This window comes from Diadema setosum, chromosome 5 (genome assembly GCF_964275005.1).
Source record: "Diadema setosum chromosome 5, eeDiaSeto1, whole genome shotgun sequence".
Taxonomy (NCBI): domain Eukaryota; kingdom Metazoa; phylum Echinodermata; class Echinoidea; order Diadematoida; family Diadematidae; genus Diadema; species Diadema setosum.
In genome coordinates, this window is record NC_092689.1 from 21,333,876 (window position 1) to 21,351,891 (window position 18,016).

General features: G+C 38.4%; 1 protein-coding gene across 1 annotated transcript in view; it reads left to right on the forward strand.

Annotated features, from left to right (window-relative positions):
• LOC140228636 (wee1-like protein kinase 2) overlaps window positions 1-18,016 on the forward strand; it is a 173,856-nt gene that overhangs the window by 123,359 nt on the left and 32,481 nt on the right. The window contains exon 8 of the mRNA XM_072308884.1: window positions 7,362-7,529. Within this exon, the coding sequence (XP_072164985.1) occupies window positions 7,362-7,529 (168 nt within the window). The remainder of the gene's footprint in view (window positions 1-7,361; window positions 7,530-18,016) is intronic.

The window sequence follows — 18,016 nt, forward strand, 5'->3', positions numbered from 1 at the left end:
GATGGTAAACAAGATGCATTGAAACTGTAACTAAATCGCTGCTCTTCTACTCGGTCCCGGAACGTCCAACTTTATATTCAACAACAAAAAAAAATGTTAGGGGAAAGAAACAAATTTAGATATAACATTCTTAAATTAAAAGCAAGAAAAAGAAAATGTCCACGTCAGGATTTAAAAAAAAACACCGCACGAACATGCATTATATTCTAGATGGGAATACGGTCTTGATGCAAAGGTCCAATGATTGTCTCATTACTTTAAAAGCAATCTATGGTTCCCTTACCATCACCAGTACCACACCACAATGACGTCTCTAAAATCAATGGTAGCACATTTATCATTGCATCGTGCATTAACTCCCTTTTCCTAAACTACCGTTGGAACGTGTCATATTATATTGTGTATTTCGATCAGTAGTGATTGACTTTAAAGAAGAAAGATAATGCAAAAAATTGAACGCTTACCACATTGCTTATAGGGCTATTCCAGTTTGGTACTGATCTGTTCTATTCTCCCAGATGCCAGCAACATATATCACCTATGGCTAACTAGTGAAACAGCCATGACGAAAATAAATCACAGAGAACCCCGTCATAATCACTACACTTGGAAAGGTGTTGCCCGAAATTCCTCATTATGAAGCAATATCAAGTCACTTCCTTCCCTGCCTGTCTATAACTCCATTATTTGGTCAAACAATAACAACCTGGAATTCCAAAGAGATAAGCGAGACGCCATGCAACTGGACTAGAGTTAATTAATTCAGTTCCCATTCCTGTTAGTTATGTAAACGTACACGTTCCTAAATATCCTGCTACAGTACAACAAGAACAAATGAAGAGAAAAGGAAAGAGAAAACGAATGGTGGCAAGCGGGGTACTGTTTCAAGGGGCAATTTACAACATTACGTGTGACAAAATTAATGAAGCAAACCCAACCTCCAAACTCAAATACAAAACAAGGGAAATAGAGTAGCTGTGTTCATGACATCAGAGTGAAGCTGAACTGCAGAAAAAAAAAAGAAAAAATAAATAAAAGGAAAAAGTCCTGCGGGACTCGATTAACTTCTCTCCTTCCGGTCGGGCATTATAAACACGCAGCGTGCTAAGCGATTCTGGCACACGGAAGATCCGAAGATCTTGTGCGAAACTTAAATCTATCTATGTATGCTATACACAACACAAATTTACATTGATATTCAGTAGGGATATTGTGTGTGTGTGTGTGTTTGTGTGTGTGTGTGCCTGTGTGTGTGTACGTTTACATGAAAACGTGATTTCTACATGGACGAAGGTGAATACTCCATAAAAGAAAAAAAGCAAAAGATATAAGTATTTTGTTTCGTGCTCTTATGGCATTCGAACCCGTACGTGTGCAACCTCACGTCTCTTGTGACGTCGCCTTTATCCTCTCGGCCATGTACGTCTTGACGAGAAAATATGAGGAATGTAAGCTTATATGTGAAAGATGATTCAGGAATAGTTTGGTCCACATTCCATTCTCATTTTCAGTTTTCAGCTGCAAAATTATCAACCTGATGAGATTTGAAAAAATAAAAATGCATGATTACTGCAGCTTATTGTCTGAGCTACCACATACTTAAGTTTCAGAGGAAATGGAGCAAAATCAGCTGAGATAAAGGTGCTTAAACGTTGTCAAGTCAATGCATGGTTTAAAAAAAAAAAAATCACCTTCCATAGACATAACACGTCAACTTGTCTGATTGTGAGTCTTTACCTTTAATCACAATTTGAAGTATGATGGTAAGTCTTCTCGAACTAAGAGTGTGGAACGTAAGCTTCTACGTGAAAGATGAATCATGACGATCACCCGTGACTGACACATCTTCAAAGGGATCAGTTATTAGAAGTGGAAGCCCTCGTGCCAAGATAATATTGTCTCAGCAATTCCAAAGCAATGACACCCTTACATTTAGGTATACCATAATTTCCCTCTGAAATCAATGGTATTATTCATGTACAATTGCTTGCCTTGTCCACAAACTTTGCTTTACAAACTTTCAGTGAAAGGTGTCATAACATAATTCTGTAACTCCATTAGCAGTGATTGACTACATAAATAAAGATAATAAATATCAATTGAACGCTTAGCGCGTATAACTAAGGGGGATTTTAGCCTGATGTTGTGTTATTCACTGCTCAGATACCGACAACACTCATCACCTACGGCTACATATAGAGAAACAGCCATGACGAAAATAAGGTTTTCCTTTTCTTTGGCAGATAGACACACAACCCCTTTAAACACACTATAACTGACATGGAGGGACATGAAAAAGTTCATTACTACTACTAAACAGTGATGCCTTCTACTCATGTGGCAGAAGATACCTCTATAGCAACATAAAACCTATCTACAATTCCGCTATTGGGTCAAACAATAACAATCTGGAATTTCAAAGAGATGAGCTAGACGTCATACACCTGGCCTAGAGTTAATTTATTAAGTTGCCATTCCTGCTCCAGTTGAGTTATGTAAATCATTTTCCGACCTGTCTTGTGCAGTGTAACAGGAACAAACGTAGAGAAAAGGAAAGAGAAAACGAAAGGTGGCAAGCGGGGCACTGTATACCAAGGGCAATTTACAACATTACGTATGATAAACGAAGCAAATCCAACCTCCAGCCTGCGACAAAAAAAAAAGGGAACTTGAGTGACTGTGTGTCGTGGGGTAATGACATCGGAATGAAGCTGAACTGCCAAAAGAAAAACAAGGAAAGAGAGAGAGAAAAAAAAATAATAGCGTCCTGCGAGTCTCGAACATCTTGTCCTATAATAAGGTAGTGCATAATGACCATGCAGCGCGCTAAGCAACTATAAAGCCACACGGCTGTCCCGAAGATTGGATGTGAAATTCATATCTTTATATCATTTACAACATGAAAAAGTTCATTACTACTACTAAACAGTGATGCCTTCCATTCATGTGGCACAAGATACCTCTATAGCAACATAAAACCTGTCTACAACTCCGTTATTGGGTCAAACAATAACAACCTGGAATTTCAAAGAGATGAGCGAGATGCCATACACCTGGACTAGAGTTAATCAATTCAGCTCCCATTCCTGCAAGTTATTCAAACATACATGTTCCTACCTATCCTGTTACAGTATAACAATAACCAATGAAGAGAAAAGGAAAGAGCAAACGAAAGGTGGCAAGCGGGACACTGTAACAAGGGGCAATTTACAACAGTAAGTGTGACAAAATTAATCAAGCAAACCCAATCTCCAAACTCCAATACAAAACAAGGGAAATAGAGCAGCCGTGTTCACGGGTTAGGTACACTTGATAAAATGATATGATAAATGACATCGGAGTAATGCTGAACTGCCGACGAAAAAAAAAAGGAGAGAAAAAGAAAGAACGGAAAAAAGTCCTGCGGGAGTCGAACTTCTCACCTTCCGGTAAGGCGTTATGAACACCCAGCGCGCTAAGCGATTACGCCACACGGCTGTCCTGAAGATTGAGTGCGAAACTTAAATCTAAATACTATTGTGAATGTCTTGACTTGTGATGGCGCTATTCAACTTCTCACAAGTGGCAGCATGGATTCGATCAATATACAGTTGCAATGAAAAATTGGGAATCGTTCTGTACAGATTGCATTCTCATTTTCAGTTTTAAACTACAAAATTATCAATCTGATGAGGAGATTTGAAAACATAAAATGCATGATTACTAAAGCTTATTGTCTCAGCTACAACATACGTATGTTTCAGAGGAAATGGAGCAAAATCAGATGAGGTAAAGGTGCTTAAACGTTGTCAAGTCAATGCATGGTTTAAAAAAAAATCACCTCCCATAGACATAACACGTAAACTTGTCTGACTTTGAGTCTTTACCTTAAATCACAATTTCTAGTATGATGACGTCATCATATTTCAAAACCATCACATGGACTTGAGAGGCAAATGTTCAAAGTACAACATATCTGAATTTGGGATAATATTGAGCATAAACAAGAGAGATACGAGCAAATGAATGTCAGAAACAGTACCTCAAAAAAATCAATTCCACTTTTTTTATTTAAAATGACGATATGATGACGTCATTGCGTTTTCCTGGCAATATTGATACTTGGAATGTTATTTACAATTCATATACTTTTGTAATATGCAATAGAAATATAGGGTCAACGGACGATTTAAAGAGCTATGGCGAAATAAACAAAGACATGTTTTTTCACTATATTTGCAGAAAGACGCGCACGCGGAATTTCAACTTTGACGCCAGTGCATTCCTTTGTTATAGGTCGAAATCGATGGGAAATCAATGGATATTGTTACTCAGAGTATCAGGAATCCAAATCAGTCAAAAAAATTGCATTTTCATGTTGTTTACGGGCTCTGCGCGCGAAATTGCGCAGACGGACGCGCACGCGAGAAAATGTTTGAAACGCTTAAAATTGTCTGAAACTTCGAGATTTCCCATTGGGAAGTCGTTTTGAGCCTTTTAAAATTTTGACGCGCGCGTGATGATGACCTTGGTAACTAGCGTTAAAAAGTAAGATAGAGCGTGACCTGAACTCTATGTCCACCGAAAATGATACAGAAATTATATCTAGTTATGAAGTTATGATCGATCATGTGACAAGGTCCGAAAAGCACAAAATGGCGCCTAGATGACGTCATAGATATGTTACTGTCATGAAAACCTTATTGTGGCTAGATATTGTTATGAGACATGTTGACTGAAAATGTCATGTCATTCCGTAATGTCATTATTGAGATATTGACGACACAAAATGTGGCAGAAAGAAAGAAGAATAAAAAAAAAAGAGAAATTTTGACAATCACAATAGGTGATACGCTGATAGCGTATCACCTAATAAGAAACTATGGATTACAGATATTGTTGTTCGCGTGACCTACGCTACCGCACAGTACATTGATTTCACGTACACTAACAATGGACAAGTGCTGCAGTACTAAGTAGATAATCTAGGCCTAAAGTTGACTGGAGCGTGATGTCAGACAAGATGCAAACTATAACGTTTGTTAGATCTAGAAATGCTCTAGGCTTAAAAAACACTAGATTGTAGCAAAACTTAATAGTAAGGCATACTGCATATTGACCTGTTTTGAAGGCAATTTCCCCCAAGAGTAACGAGGGTTATTGCTTTTTGATCCATTGCTTTAGCTTGACTGTTGTCGTGTACAATACTCCGTAGCCGTACAACGTGTCTAGCTAACTAGCTAGGCACTGCTAGCTTGAACGCGCAGCGCGTTCGTCACTACCAAGGCCGCGCATGCGCGTGTTAAGATATACCATTTCCGTGCGGGATGCAGGAACACCTTGGTCCAAGTGTTGTCGTAAGTCAACTTACGCAGTTCTGCCTGATTAACATCGGAAAATTCATTTCGTATCTCGACTTACACAGTTCTGCCAGATTAATCGTCATCTCTCCTCAGGAATTTTGCCAAAATTACTTTCTAAAAATAACTTTCTGTACCGAATCACAACTTATTTTTTGGCCCACTTGAAAGAGCATGAGAAAAAACACACAAAACACTCAAAACCTGAAATTCGACCAAAATCGACTTAGGGAGTTCTGCCAGATTACGGCCGAGCAGATTTCCTCCAGTGACCTGTGATTGCCTCTCGATCCCCCTCTCTGCAGAGCAAGGTGCAATACTCAAGGCCACCAAAACTGGTTGGCTCAGCACTTTCTGTGACTGATCACTCACTAAAGTATCACTCCTCCTTTCCGTATAAATTGTATTCCTGGTTATTATTTTCATATACTGTATAACCTCAACTGTGATTTGCAAGGCACATACTCATTTCTTTGTCTCCCATAGCATCTCGACTTCAACATTAATCAACCAACAGAACTATATTTTAACATGTGCAAGTACACATTCCCCAAAGTGGTGAAGTGAAACTAGCTGGGGGATTAGTAGCAATGGATGGCAGCTCCAGAACTCTGTGCTGCCACTAGCCAGTTCCTATCTCTCTCCAAAAACAACAGAGTGTTTGTTCCCCTGTATTGTGGGACTCTGTATTAAACCCTATAGGCACACCAAGCCTGTGCAATGTAATACAATGTACACTTTCTCAACACAAAATTCTGTCCCCTGACAGAATTAAATTACGCTATTTTTGTCGTAAAGACACTCCAGCACTTTCTTGTCAGTTTATTCAGGGTTTACGCATAGCACAACAAGGGTCCAGATGAATAAAGCAAGGTAAATTAGCTGGAACTGACAATCCCTTACAATGGGATTCCCCTGTACATACACGTACATATGTATGTTCTTTTTATGAATGTGTGAATGACAGTTTGAATTAAAGTTCAAAGTTTATTTCATTTTTCACAAAAAACATATGTTTCACTTCATTTAGTAACAGAAAATAAGGTAAGTAGAACATAGTGTAATAAAAAGAGTATAACAATTGAGGACGTAAAGTAATCATACATTGTATTGCAAGAAAGAAACATAAGTGATCAAAGCGAAATACATGTATACCATTGTTTTAAATGCGAAAAATGGAGGGACCCACTAAAAAGACAGAGCTTGTAGTATGTGGGTCCCTCAGGAAGATTATCCTTATCTAAAGGATAATCTTCCTGCATCTGCAAAACTTTGCATTCAGTATGCCGATGTCCCCAGGGCACTCTGTAGGCCCATTCTAGTGAATTCGATGGAGCCACATGATGCTCCCGTTCTATGATAGGGACAATGCATTTCCCCTAGTCCATTCAAGATTGGCTGTAGTTGATTTCGTGATGAAATTGCAGTAGTTTTTTTGTTTTGTTTCTACAAAATGGCTTACAGTTGTTGAATTCATAACAAAATTGCATTAATTGATTTTGTTACAAAATTATTTACAGAAGTTGATTCCATTAAAAAATCAGCGATTTCGTAACAGAATCACCTGTGCTACACTTGGCACCCCATAGTTACATGCATCAGTGCAAAATTTATTGCTTCCTTCATTGTATGTTATTCCAAATTGATATAGCTAGAAACATCAAGGTGCAAAAGGTATTGGAACCATGCTTAATCAAAGCATGTTCATGAAGCAAGTAATTCCTGGTTCCACTCCTTGTTATATAAAATTACTCTGCATAATCCATAACTCTTGCCTAATCCATTCACTCACTTGCCATGAAAGACTAGGAAATTGAGAGTAGCGGTTCCAGATGCAACAGTGCCTGTATTTGTGCCAGAAGTCCTCTTTAAGAGCAAGCAATGTATTTAAATTCAATGCTACGCCACAATTAAGTTGACTTGATAATGGTAATTCATTTGCTTGTCTTTGGTTTCTCAACAATCATTATTCTTATTGTTTGCCCCCCCCCCCTCAAAAAAAAAAAAAAAATCTCAACTAAGGACTACTGCCACTTGACAAAAGCAGACATCTTTGCCCTTGCTCTGACAACATACATTGCTGGCGGTGGAGAGGCCCTGCCGAAGAATGGGGAGGAGTGGCACAAGATACGTGAAGGTCATCTCCCCGATCTTCCTCATGTTTCAACAGAGCTCCATGACCTGCTGCAGGTGGGTGCCTATTCTTGTTCATCTTAGTCTTGTTCATCCATCACCTCAGCCGTCTCATTTCAAGATTCAGCTTTGTATGTACATCTTTTCTAGGACCCTACGCGTTTACTTGCTACAATAGCACTAGTGCCTTTAAGGTAAGGGGAAGGTAAAAGCAATAACAATTGTCGAAACTGATGAGTCATTTCAGGCAGCATTTCCAAAACTTGGTGAATCTTGAAATGTTACAGCTGAGATGATGGATGAACTGGAACGATTTATCTGTGCCTTGTATGGTAACAGAAGAATTAGGAAGGTGAATGCCCTGTGTCTCTCTACAGTCCAAGTGCGGTAAAGTGGCTGATGTCACAAAGGCAAAAACTTTTGATCTGGCTGTGACACCACCCTGCTGAAAGGTTTTAGAGCGGCATGTCCTATGCAATTATCAAACAAGAATATGGAAGCTAGCAACAAACCCAAGCAAAGGACATGGATAGACAAAGGATGAAGGTCTAAGGTGAGGTGCTGCCGCGTCAGCTTTTGAACATCCTGGAAGGCACTGTGGCTGATGAATCAGCTAGAGCCCATACTGGTATAGCAACAGTGACATGAGTAAAAATGAATTCATTCAACAGATACAATCAGAAAATAACCATTATGGTGACACTGAAATTTAATTTGATTCAGAGCTCATGTGCAATGAATGTCAGACTTTGAAAGGATGAGGAGGTGATTCCTCATCAGCGTGTGGACATCTTGTAAGGCACTATGACTGATGAATCAGAGCCCGATACAGATATTGACAGTGAAGTAGGGAAAATGAATTCATTTAAACAATAGAATCAGAAAGTTACAATGATAGTGACATTGGAATTTAAGTTTAACACTGTTCATGAGCAAAGGATGTCAGACTTTGAAAGGATAACTTAGAGCTGGTAGATGACTTCATCAGTTTCAACATATAAGTAAGCCAGGAGTAATTGTTTAAAGCATTCCAAGTTGGGCTCTCAATAATTTCATCTCAAGTAAATCGTGCTGAAAAAACGTCATATTTTGCATATTATTATGAAACATCATACAAGCAATTCCATGGTGAACAATTTTACATTCAAAAAGTTTCTTTCTACTTTCAGATGGAATGAAAATAAGAAAAGAGCTATTAATATAATTGATATATGTTGACTGAAGACTGATAATATGTTCAAGACATCACTTACAAAACCTGACTAAACAAAAGAATACTCTTGGGGGAAAAAAGGCTCTGGAAATTGTGAGTATCTAAAAACAACCAACTTTTAGCAGAGAATTAATGTATTATATGCCTTATATGATTTATGAAATAAAAATTTTATTAACTCCAGAACTACTGTCTAATAACAATCTCAGAAAATGTCTTGTTAATTGGGGGATTGCTGATATGATACTAATGATAGTAGATTACATGCCTTGATATTTTCATTGAATTATTTGTTGTGGTAGATTATGATAGAATATGCAGTGTCATTATGATCATCAGAAATGATGACAAGAGAACTTGTTGCCTCTAATTTTTCATTTGAAGCCTGATTTCTCTTAGTTATTTTCTTTAAGGCGTGACAGATTTACTATCACGAGCGTTCGGCCACATGGGGAACGCTCGCGTTCCTCCTTTTGTTAGGAGACGCCCCTATTCCTCCTGCGTGCAGAATGGGGGGCTTAATCCCTCTATTCATCAGCCTAATGAGGGCGTTCCTTGGACGCAACAGAACGGACTTGCTCACAAGTCGCATTCATGGCGTTCCTTTCCGCTTTAGGAACGCAAGGATTATCCCAACCACGTGCCTTCCGCGCACGGCTTCACCCATGAAAAGAACAATTTGCGCTGGCAAGTGCACAATTCACGGTGGACGCCAGAATTCCACATCGTTCTTGCCAGTTAAAAATAAATCGCGTGGCAAAAAACAGGGTGAGAGAAATCGCGCACTTCAGACAGTTTACAAACGATTGCGACTCCACATGCATTTTTAATCGTCAAGTACAGTCGCCTACGCTACGGAGTAACATTGCACCAGTTCGCAAAATTCTCTCGACTCGCAGTTTCCAAGCGTCATGAACAGGACTGGTATTCCAAAAGTTTTGCCAAAGTTTTGCGATTATTCACAAGCAATAATTCACAAACGAGAAGTTGCATTCTGGTTTACTTTTCGATGACATTAGCCAAGGCTCTACACTTACGGTGGCCCTGTAGCCCAGGGCCACCAAAAACGCACGTCGGGCCACCAAAACTTCAGAAATGAAGATTTTGGTGGCCCGATCGGGCCACCAAAAAAGTTGGATGTTTGCCTTTACTTTTGAAAATGAACAGTGGTAACAATCGGCTCCGTAAGATGCTAAAATAAATGCCAGATGTTTGCTCTTAATTTTGGAAATGAATAACGGTAATATTCGACTCCGTATGATACTAAAATAAATGTTGGATGTTTGCTTATACTTTTGGAAATGAATAACGGTAAGAGTCAGCTCCGTACGGTGCTTAAATTAATGTCAGATAATTGATTTTGCATTCGGAAATGAATAAGGATAACATTCGGCTCCGGAAGATGCTGAAATAGATGTCGAATGTTTGCTTTGACGTTCGGAAATGAATAATGATAATATTCAACGCGTATGATGATAAAATAAATGTCTGATGTTTGCTTTTATGTTCAAAAGTAAATAGCAATAACATTCAGCTCCGGAAGATGCTAAAATAAATGTCGAATGTTTCCTCTGACGTTCGGAAATGAATCAAAGAGTAATATTCAATTCCATACGGTGATTAAATAAATGTCGGATATTTGCTTTACTTTCGAAAGTAAGTAGCAATAACATTCAGAAGATGCCAGAATAAATGTCAGATGATTGCTTTTACTTTTGGAAGTGAATAGCAGTAACATTCTGCTCCATACCATGCTAAAATAAATGTCGGATATTTGTTATTCCACACTGCTCGATTAAAAAAAAAAAAAAAAACTGTTACGATTCGCTAAAGTTTGTTATTATGCTGAAGGTTCGCTTTTCTTTTTTTTTTCGAAATTTCGGACGTTATAAAGCTGATTCGAAAACGAAGTTTCTTACCACGAATATGATAATTTCTTTACAGATAAACGACCCACCTTTTTTCCATTTTCGGATGAATGAACCATCTGAATATTTTTTTTTTCCCGGAATGATGAATATCGTGTAAAGAAGTAAACGATGTCACGTTCAGAAATAAACCCATATTCCTGTCACAGGAAAAGATTCTGCGTTTTTAATTTTCTTTTAGCCAAAAATGATATAAGTTTCGTACTATGCACGTAATTCATTCTCACATTTACGAACCTTCGGAATAATGCCACAAATGGTATTAACGAGCCCTAATACAATTTTGGATTAACAAATTTATTAGTTAAGGCATATCAAATTTGCGTGTTTTGCGGGTTCAGCAAAAAGAACCATCAGATTTACGAACCTTATTCTTCTTTCGGAATAATGAACATAAGGCAAAGGAAATAACGATGCCATAATAAGAATTCAACTTATTTTCTTGCCTCAAAGATTTTCCATACTTATTTTCCGAACTACTAACCCCCAATGCCAGACTAAAAATCTGAAAATTAAATAAGCTTTGCTTTCTGATGTCATAATATGCCATAATATCGATGCCATAATAAGAATTCAACTTATTTTCTTGCCTCAAAGATTTTCCATACTTATTTTCCGAACTACTAACCCCCAATGCCAGACTAAAAATCTGAAAATTAAATAAGCTCTGCTTTCTGATGTTTTGTTAATCCCAGAAATTAAAAGGAACAAGTTGTGTTATTCGTTTTCAGAGTAACGTAATTAATTTCATATCCTGATAAATGCACCTTTAGAATCACAAAATTCCTGCGGTTTCGGATTAATGAATCGTATTTATTTTTCACATTAACGAATATCAATCACGGCAATCACGGCCTGTCACATTTGCCTATCTCTTCTCACAGCGTTGTTTCACGTCCGTCCCGTTTTGTCCGTGATGGCCTGAAATGTGACTGCCATGGTTGCCAGGAACATGGTGTAAACGCGGCTTTTAGCTTTACACAACCCAATTCCACATCCCTTTAAACCTTAAATACGAATATTTATACGCTATTGTCGGTAGTTCACTTCCTAAAAAGCAAAAACAAACAAACAACCAAACAAACGAACAAACAAGTAAACAAACAAAAACAAACAAAAAAACAAACAAAACCCTGACAATCTCTTAAAATTCAGGTTCTGTTTCCATTCAAGCTCACAACCTGATTCTTTCCCAAAACAAAACAATACAGCAGTCGTTCTTTATAGCGACGCACGGCGGCGTTTACGCTCCTCCGTACATATTACCTTAATAAGGCGAAAGCATTCGCCTATGAGGTGTCAAAGAAAATCATCCAATCATAAGACGGTATCTATCATCGACCAATACGGCAGCCTGATGTGAACTTCGGTATGTTTGTGCCGCAAAATGAATGCGTCGGTGCGCTTTTGTGTGTCGGGTGCATCTTTAGCAAGGAGCTTCAAGTTTTGTTGCTTGTAGCACCATGGCTGTATAATTATTGCTGCCCCAAAACAAGGGAAGCAGAAGAAAAAGGGCATACCTGCTATTACGAAAAGCCTCTTTTAAACGAGGGTGTTTCTTGCTGCTATTCCCCTCCCATTGTAAAAACTAAAGAGGGTGCTTTATAAGCAAGTATGAATACCTTCAAAGGACCAGACCAGGGCACCCATTCTGTAGGCGACGTAAAAAAGCATAAGAAAGCCAATTGAGCCAAATGGTGCTGGTCAGTCGTCTGCCGAGCTCATGGTATTTGCATGTACTATAAACCATCAAAATTAATGTATACACACAAATAGAACATTGATACATATCTTTCTCATACTCTGTCACTTTGAAACACTACATAAAATATAAAGTACCACTGACTTGGTTAGTTAACTCGGCATGACATTAAAGCTTAGTATCACATTCGTGTTACCAGGGGGCGTTTAATAAAGCTGTTCGTAAAGTTACGAACAACTTACGAGCGACTGGTGATCAGTTCTGATGTGCTTTTACTTATCAGAATTGCCATAATTCAGCACAAGAACTGATCACCAGTCACTCGTAAGTCGTTCGTATCTTTACGAACAGCTTTATGACCCCCCCCCCCCTTCACTGGGTTGTGAGCAGTGGAATATAATTATATACTATCCTAACAAAATATCATAATAAGATAAAGGCATTTCGTTTTCTAGTTCACAAACTTTCGGAATAACTCTTTTATTTATTTTTTTGTGTTCTTGAACATTCATCAAAACTAACTTAATTGCATTCTATATGATTAACGAAATTTCGGAATAATTAATTGCAACGAGAACACAATGTCATGCATTCTCGAGAGAGATGAAAATGACCGTTACTGTTTCTTGCATATTTCTCAGTACCTTGTATTTATGTTCACAACGATGTTCCTCGCTTTGTGATCACGTTGGGTCCATCCATTTTCCCGCAAGCTTGAAAAAGAAGCTAAAATTCACGCAAGGAGACGGGTTTTCTTCCATGAGAGACAAACCATTTGTAGAAGATGTACCGTCCTTCCCGCATGTTATAAGATAACCTATCATACACTATATACGGCTAAAGAATATTGTGTCCATTACATGTAGCAGGCACGGTATGTATAGTACTGAAGAAATTGTTCCTGGTGAGAGTCGGTAGACTTATCCGTTCCAAGCGCGGGTAAATCAGTTGGTCTTCTCTCAGGAGACATTAGGTTTTACCCAAAACCTTACCGAATCCGCATTACCGTCGTCACCAAAGAATGTTCATGGTCAAATCAGATTATGCACAGATCATATTATAGATAAAGACACAAAACAATGAATGCACACCTTACGTACAAACATACAAAATTAATGAGAGGAAGAAATTAACCAGAAGCAGTGCTTATGTCACTTGTAATTTCTTGAGGTATTTACTACTCTCACTGGACTGATTTGTTTACTACAGAGAGAAACAGAACCGCGGTCGAACATAATTATACTATTCAACAAAATACAGAGTAATTGATATGCGGAGACACGCGATCGACACAACATATACATTGTATCATCTATATTATTATTATCAGAAATACATTTTCATTCATTTCTACTTCAGTCTGGATGCAAGCAATGGTCAAACCGCATGTGATTTTCGTACCAACATTAATTCGGTATACCCTTCATGTATTCATGAAGCCACATGCTACTCGTTCATTAAAGGAGAAGTCCGGACGATTTTGAATAAATTTCACCATAATCTACATAAATCAAGGACCACAACGACTAAGTTTCATTGAAAAATACCCTCCCAACTCGTCACAATCGATTTTTGAGCGTCACTAATTTTAAATCGTAACTGTTCAATTTCTGTACGCCGGTGAGAAAGATCACGTGACGGCGTGACGTTATAGCCCCACATTGCTTTTTGTTTGGAGCGTCAGCTGGCTCGGGGAGCCCTGCTTGAGCAACGGCGATACGGGCCGAGCAAGCGGTAGCGTTCCGCGTGGTTCCGGCCACGCAGTGGATGCATGCGACATGATCCTATTGCCTCACTTCGAAAATGCCAATGTGTGAAGCGTTTGGGTGTTCTAATAAACCGGGCGATGGCCAGAAGAAGAGTTTTTTGCCATTCCGAACCCAGAAAATGAGCGGGAAAGGTGTGCAAGATGGCTCTCCAATATATTAATTGACAAGTTTGTCATCAAAACTTACAAATACTACTCGATGCAGTATTCCCCATTGCGATCGGTGGCGTAACTGCAACCAGCAGCCCCATACGCATAGCGTAATGGGGCTGCGCACTGGCTGTAGCATTCAGGATCATGATAAGGTAGTATCGCGGATAAATATCAACTTAAAATCGAAAAATTTCTTTAATTTGAAGACTTACCAGTGAAGTAAAAGTATTGACAACAGGCTTCGGGCAACGTTCGGATCTGCCGATAGTCCCTTTCTGTTCGAATTAATGACTTCATGTGACTCGGTCGAGAGGAACCTGGGAGAGCTACACGAGTTGACGGCCAGCGCACGCATAACCGGAGATGTGTGCGCAGAGATGTCTCTTTGTGTGTGCACCTGTGCTGGCCGTCAATAATTCAGTGTATGTAGCTCTCCAAGGTTCCTCTCGACCAAGTCACATTAAGTCATCAATTTGAACAGAAAAGGACTATTGGCAGAACCAAACGTTGCCCAAAGCCTGTTGTCAATACTTTAACTTTACTGTTAAGTCTTCAAATTGAAGAAATGTTTCGATTTTAAGTTGATATTCATCCGCGATGCTACCCGATCATGATCCTGAATGCTACAGTACGCAGTCCCATTACGCTATGTGTATGGGGCTGCTGGTCGCAGTTACCGGTGGCGGCAGTACTAATATGAAGCTGGCGCTGGCGTTTCTTCCGCAGTTTATACTGTCGTAATTTACCACCGTCAGATATACTCAACAGTCTCGGACAACAAGAGAGGCAATAATTCTGAAATTGACAGACTGATTTGAGATTTTTTACAACTCAGAAGTCGAAAAAAAACGATCGCGGATTGTGATAGCATCTGGCAGCAGCAGACGGTACGTAAATGTATGCCTGATCTCTCTGATGACAACAATAGCCATTGAATAATGTAAGAGATTGGATGGACACTAATAAGTATGGCAGTATTACAATACATATAATATTTCAATAAAATGAAAATGTTATAACATTGTAACTATTTTACATTAATCTTTGACGGATTTTATATAGATATATACCGAAGATCATTTGAATAAAGAAATACAGCATTTGGCAACAGCACTCCTAAAACAGTGCACGGACTCCTGCGGTAGCGCCAACTAGGCAGACCTAGGCAGGCATGCAGATACCGCACTACAGTCAGCAGTGCAATGGGAGATTGATGCGTAGCTGGGCTGCGCTCGCGGTGCTCTGCTGAGGAAAGTGATTCTGAAACGTCACGCGCAATGCATACTGGGACAGATAGTACGAAGGGCTGCTCGCGACGGATTCAAACATGAAGAATTACCTTATTTAAAAAAAAAATCATAGTAAATGTATCTGATGGTCTTTTCTCGTCGGGAAAAAGGTAATAGGTTCATGAAATATTGTTCTTTACACGGGAAACAGCTGATAATCGTCCGGACTTCCCCTTTAATCGAGTTATGAAGGATATAGATGTTTAGAATGTAACTCGGTACGAGTTCAAACGCAATTGAAGTTATCGGAATCACATCATGATGCAGGATAACTGATAGCTCTTGAAAAATTATTTTCAATAAGTAGAGTGTGATAGGCATAGCAGATTTTTGTTTCGAAAAAAAAATCAACACATGCCATGCATCTTAGTCATGTTGTTATAAAAACGTGTATGAAGTATGTTTGTTTTGATACTGGAAAACAGTGCTTGATTACTGATGGGGCCTCCCTGTATAAATAAAACGAAATAATAATAATAATAATAATAATAATAATAATAATAATGATAATAATAATAATAATAATAATTCTGTTTTACGAATTAGTTTGAATTATAAAGGTCAAAAAGAGTGGTTGGCTCAGCAATGTTGCAGTTCTATTAGCCACGATGTGTCAAGTGAGTTCATGATTTTAGTATAATCTGTACTGAATTACTGACCTTCTGGATACCATCATTTAAGTCTCGTTATAGGTAGATAACTCTTATAGTCCATGGGCCAAGACCCGAAAAATGGGTTGTTGGTACCACCTGAGGTGGCACATCCTTTTTGGTGTCAGTTTGTTTGTCGGGCATAGATATGCTTATGAAGCTATGATAGCATTTCCAAATGAGTAGCTTAGTCATAATAAATGATTTTTTAACCAATTTGGTCTCGTTTTTATATCCCTATACTTCTGAATCGAAACTAACCGCTAGACAAAGAAGAGCACTGTCTTCCGTATGTCCACAAGTGTTCTGTTGTAAACGCGGTGCGCTTAGTCTTTGTTCAAGGCAGCGAAGGGAATATCCAAAGGGCTATGATGTCCACAGCTGTCACGCGGTGCGCTTAGTCTTTTTTTAGACCAATGTACCGTTATCATATCTAAAGTTCCTCATAAAAGGGATTATCTATACTGTTTTTATACTACCCTATCAACAAATACATCAGTTTTAAACAAAAATCACTCTGTTCATTTACAATATTATTTATTATAATGTATTGTAGTGTACCGGTACATTGTTTTTGCATTATCTTATATTGTTGGAAGGAAATAAAGCGACATTGGCGTGGTATTAGCGTTTTCACTGTAGCGTTTTCACCGGAAAATGATAAATAATTGAAAAATACGGTAAAATTCACGAGGAATTGCTTTTGTTATTGTTGTTGTTTTTAGATAAAAGGATATACACTGTATCATATGCTTTGGATATTTCCTTCGCCGTCTAGAATAAAGACTAAGCGCTGTGGACATCATAACCTTTGGATATTCCCTTTGCTGCCTTGAATAAAGACTAAACGCACCGCGTTTACAACAGAACACCTGTGAACATACCACAGAGCTGCATTTTACAGCTCTATGGAACATACAGAAGACAGTGCTCTACTTTGTATAGTGGTTAGTTTCGATTCAGAAGTATAGGGATATAACAACGAGACCAAATTGGTTAAAAATTCATTTATTATGACTAAGCTACTCATTTGGAAATGCTATCATAGCTTGATAAGCATATCTATGCCCGACAAACAAAATGACACCAAAAAGGTTTTGCCACCTCAGATGGTACCAATATCTGGCCTGGCCCATGGACTATTACGCTCAACCAGCGCTCAACATGTTCTTGAGTGATAAAAGCGTCAACAGCAAGGAAGAAACTGTCATTATCGTGCAAGTGTCAAACACTTTGCATTACCCGTCGGATTTTCATGTGACGATTAACACTTAATAAATATTGTACGATTGCAGATGCTTTAAAGATTGCGAGAAACATAAAAAGAAAGTAAAGAAGTTTAAGAAATAAGTGAAAAAAGTCTAACAATACATGTTCACGTTATCCCAAATTAAAGATTAAAATCGATTACGCAGTTTTATGTGATTGTTTAATTTACATGTTATTTCTATAAACTATTCAATATTTACATTTAAATCCCCCCCCCCTTGATGAACGTTTTGTCGGGTTTTCCGCGAAAATCCTCATTACGAAACGCCATTGGAAGATAAAAATGACAACAAACACGTACATAGACAGATCACCAAATAATGTACGAGAAACACGCTTATTCTGCGTTGTGGTATAATTGTTCTTTGTGGATGACCTTTATTTGGTCGACCGGAAGATGAAATAGCACTTAGTAGGTCCTACACTGTATACAGTGTCACTCTGTTATAAAATCCAACTGATTGAGATATCTGAGTTCTCGTCTTTCCTATCCAGGTTAACTTATAAGAAAACTACCAATATAAAAACTCTTGAGCCAGAACTATGATTCACCATCACCTTTACACTCTCAT